This window comes from Pteropus vampyrus, unplaced genomic scaffold (assembly GCF_000151845.1).
Source record: "Pteropus vampyrus isolate Shadow unplaced genomic scaffold, Pvam_2.0 Scaffold36, whole genome shotgun sequence".
Taxonomy (NCBI): Eukaryota; Metazoa; Chordata; class Mammalia; order Chiroptera; family Pteropodidae; genus Pteropus; species Pteropus vampyrus.
In genome coordinates, this window is record NW_011888817.1 from 10,626,238 (window position 1) to 10,630,812 (window position 4,575).

The 4,575-nt window shown below is 47.0% G+C and overlaps 1 protein-coding gene across 1 annotated transcript in view; it reads left to right on the forward strand.

The window, feature by feature from the left end:
• The first annotated feature begins 648 nt into the window (after positions 1-648).
• Positions 649-4,575, forward strand: part of CUNH1orf94 (chromosome unknown C1orf94 homolog) — a 40,496-nt gene continuing 36,569 nt past the window's right edge. The window contains exon 1 of the mRNA XM_011358064.1: positions 649-980. Within this exon, the coding sequence (XP_011356366.1) occupies positions 649-980 (332 nt within the window). The remainder of the gene's footprint in view (positions 981-4,575) is intronic.

Genomic DNA, 4,575 nt, shown 5'->3' on the forward strand with positions numbered 1-4,575 from the left:
TTGGGGCTTCGGCTCCGGGTGGTCTGCGGGCGCTGGACAACGGGCGTATTCCTGCAGGGCGCTGAAGAGGCGGCCAGGAGAGGGGAGTGGAGCTGAGCCGGCCAGGGCGGGGCCGTTGGCCCTCGGGTTCGCCGGGGTCCCTGGGAAGGCCCAAGTGAGAGCCCGATGGCGGGCTCCTGTCCCTACGGTGCCTAGCACAGTGCCGGGCCCTCACGCAGTCATCTGTGAGGCTTAGCAGGCGAGAATGGGCTGAGCCCCAGGCGCCACAAGGTGTCAAGGGCGTGTCAGCAACGGGGGCGTGCCAGGGACTGTGGGGAGAGCCAGTCCTCCCCCTCCAGCTATTCCCAGATGTCATTCTGCCCGCCCAGGCGCCTGGTTCCTGAGCTCAGGGGGATTCCAAGGTTACTAAGCTACTGGTTTTTGTTGACTTTTAAATATTTTCTTCTCAGGGAGAGGGGGAGGGGGGCAAAAGTCAGGAACGAGCACAAAAAAATAAATCAAAATAAGCTCCCCCTCCCCAAAAGGAACCTGATCTCCATCCACCACTCCCACACAAATCGGAGTCCTCTGAACATAGTCGCCTTGCTGGAGCAATAGTCAGTCAGAACTGACCTGTTTCTGTCCCTTCCTCATCTCCCTTTCTGGTGAATGAAGGGTGGTGGTGGATGGTCGCCCTGTCTTCGAGCCCTGGGTGGACAAAGGGGCTTCCGGAAAGAAAGGAGGAGGATGGCCAGTGGGAATGGGCTTCCTTTGTCCTCCACTGCCCTGGTGGCCAAGCGCCCCTCCGCCCTGGGCCCATTCCCCAGATACATCTGGATCCACCAGGACACACCCCAAGACAGCTTAGACAAGACTTGCCATGAAATCTGGAAGAGAGTACAGGGCCTGCCAGAGGCCTTGCAGCCCAGGACCTCAAAGGAGCAGCTCTCTACCTCCATGGCTGGAACTCCAAGAGACAAGAGGCTCAGCTCCCAAGAAGAGTGAGTGTCCTCCCACATGGCTGGCACCAAGGGAGGAAGGAGGAGAGGTGGTCTGACCGTCTAGGGGGAGGTTTTGGCCCATTGTTCAGTCTAGTTAAACCCTAAAGACTTTATACGTTTTCTCCATCACCTCCCCCCGCCTTCAGTTCTTAGACTAATCTTTATAGGACAGTTAATACCTATAAAGTTACCTGGGTGAAAGGCCAAATCAGAGCTGTCTTTCTGCTGCCTCTTCACCAGCCCACTAAGGGGACAGTTCTCATCCTAAAGGCATGTGGATCTGAGGACTTTGAAAAATCACCCTAGCCAGAGCCAAGGGTTAAGTGTCCATGACTTCCCCAAGGGCAACTAGATATTCTTGCCTCCTCCCACCTCCAAAGGCTAGGCATTGGCACAGATAAGTCTGGTGGTTTTAAACCACATCTGGAATTCCCTAATATAGGGAGCAGCTGTCCCATTCAGACTCCACAGAAGCTGCTGCAAGAGCGCACATCAAAATATTTACTGGGAAGTCATTGACATATTCAGAGGACATAATAGAAAATTAAAGTGTGGGGAAATGGCTGGAAATAGCCCATTTCCTGGGTGGGAAATCCTGTGTCTAGGAAACACAGAGCTAAATGATTCTCCGCCAGGGCAAAGTTGGTCAGAAATAGTTGGGGTTGGATATTCACAAGGAGAGGAAGGAGGGACCTCATTAAGGAAAGCAAATAAATATGCTGTGGTTATCAGTGCCACTGTTGAGCACTCGTTCAATGCTTTGCATCTTCAAAGTGGGTTGCAAACATTAATTAATCCTCCCAGAGTACCTGTGAGACAGGTATTAGTGTCCCCATTTTACAGATGGATTAAGTGTTAATAATTAAGTGCTAATTAAAGACTAAGTGATAATTAAGTGTTGCCTGTTCCAACACATGCTCCAGCTCAGTTCAGAGCTGCTCTGGAGGGGCGGGGGCGCGGGGGAGGGGGTGGCGCATTCAGACAATTATCAGCTGCATCTGGTTTCAGGAATTTCTAGGCAAGCGCTAAGAAGGAAGGCGACATGTAACTGCTACCCAGGTCTGCACTATCTGCTGTCCCTTTTCGGGCTGCGGAGGAAGGTGGAAGGCACTTTGGCTATTGCTCAGCACGACATGGCCGGGATGGGAATGGCCTGGCTACTGCCCCAAATCGTGCTGTCTGGCCCACCAGTGGCACTGAGCCCCTCTCCCCGTTGCCATCTGCTGTGGGACAGGGCCTTGGCAGGGGGTCTGTGGGGCTGTACTCAGGCTGTCAATGGCCAAGGAGCTGATTGTCCACTTTGTGAACCAGGGTCAGTGGCAATTTCCAGTAGATGGCACCCTCTTGGCCAGGTCACACCAAATTAATGGAGACAGACTCTATTTCCAGTCTGCACTTGGCTGAAAAGTAAACGGGTACACCTTTGGCCAATTGCTTAACTCCATTTGGCCTTGATTTTCTCATCTGCAAATTGAAGATGATACGCCCTGCCTTGTCCACCTCAGAGTTGATAATGAGGATCAAATGTGATGGGAAACGGGCGACTGAAAGCTGTGTTATGCAAATGAGGCTTTCCATAAATATAATTCTCAGGGTTTGGGTTTGTTGTTGTTGGCTTCAATCTAGGATTTTCACATTATGCTCATAGACCCTAGGGTGCTTTCGGGGGTCACCCTGGAGTCAAGTGGCCTGGTGGCTGGGCCCCAATCCCTACTTCAGCCAGAGCTGTTGTTCTGCTTTTATGGGTTTTACTTATTGGAGTGCTGAGTAAAGGCTGCTTTGAAAAAAGGGTTCTGCTACTGAGAAAAGAGCTGGGAAACCACTGACTTAGATGAATACATGATATCATAATTGTGTAGATATCAACCAAGTAGAACACAATGAGCTTATTCTTGAAATAAAGGCAGCTGTGATGGTGGAGTCAGATAACTCTGGTTTCAGATCACATTTCAGCCCTGTGCCAGTTGTGGGATTTATTTAACTCATGTGAGCTTCAGTTTCCTCATCGGCTGAATGGAGATGATTACTATGGGGTTTGGGAGATGATTAAATGGGATATTTAAACATTCCTAGGTAATATCTAGGATTTGTAAAAATTCCTTATAATGATGATGATGATAATGATGATGATGAAGATTTATTTAAGCCCTACAGTTATTACACAGGGTAGGTACTATTTTAAACTCTCTCTCTTTTTATTTTTTATTAATCAAATTTTCAAACGCATCAAATAGAACAGTATAGTGGATGTCTATGTGTCTGTCAGTGAGTTTTATTAATTATCAGACTTGTGCCATTTTTGTTTCAGTTCCTCCCTCTTCTGTTTTTAAATGAAATCCTTTTGCACACAAGGTAACAGGTTTGGAGGGGTTAATTTCTTTGCCTGAGGCTCTTTAGGTTAGGAGGTGGTGGAGTTTCTGAAAGCAAACCCAGGACCATCTTAGCCGCTATGTGATAGTGTTGGCTATCTTCTCCTGGAAATTGAGGCATCTTTTTGGATAGTCAAAATATTTGGCAGTCCCATATGCTCAATGATCACACGTGGATAACAGATTTCAAATCCAGGGAGCTCTTCAGAGTGTTTCTGGGATGGCTTAAAGCCCACAAGATCCCTCTCAACTAATCTTTCCCCTGCTTCATTTGTAGACCTGGTTCTGTGAGGTTTTCTACTATGGGACAGCTAATAAGTACCTTCAGAACTGTTCTCCAGAAATTTTTTCTTGACTGTATCCCTACATATCTTAGAAACCCAGACATCTCAAGTTTGAAAGGGATCTTGGAGGCCATCTTTTGCTGCTTGTATCCCTCCTCAGCATCCTTGCCAAGTGGTTATTCACTTGTACACTTTCTTAGACCGGGAGCTCACCCCATCTTAAAATAGTCCCTTCCCTTGTTATGGACCTTTACTGTCAAAAGACCACTTCTTTCCTATACTGAAATATGTCTGTATCAGACTAATATCTATTGATCTGGATTCGGCCCTTAGGGCTATAAACTAAGTCTACCCCTTCTTTCTCTCAATAGCTCTTTCTATATTAAAAGATGGCAACAATATTCTTCCTAGGATTTCTTGTTTCTATAAGCTGAATACCTTTGGTTTTCTAAGTTTCCTCTCTCGTGTCAACTTGGTCAGTTTCCTCCCCACACTGCTAGTCTTTGTGGCAACACAGCAACCAGAACCAAACGCAGTAATCCAGGTATGATCCAATCTGTGCAGACTAGATCCTTCTTGCTGATATTCTGCATTCGTGGTAATGGTGATTAATGCCACGTTTCCTTTTCTCTCCAAGCCAACTGCACTCCGTGGTTACATTTTGAGTTCATTCATTCACTCATTCATTCAGTTATTCAGTCAACAAATAATTATTAAGCATGTACTATATGCCTGGCACTGTGCTAAGAGCTAGTGGTATAGAGCTGTGAACCAGGTAGGGCCCTGCCTTCCTGCAGGTTACATTCAAATAAAGGAGAAAAAAAGAAAGCAGATAAATAAAGATAATGAAAGCTTCAGAATGTGAAAAGAGCTGGTATTCTAGTTGGAGGAAACCAATAATAAACACATAAAAATAAACCAGATAATTTCAGGTAGCAATGA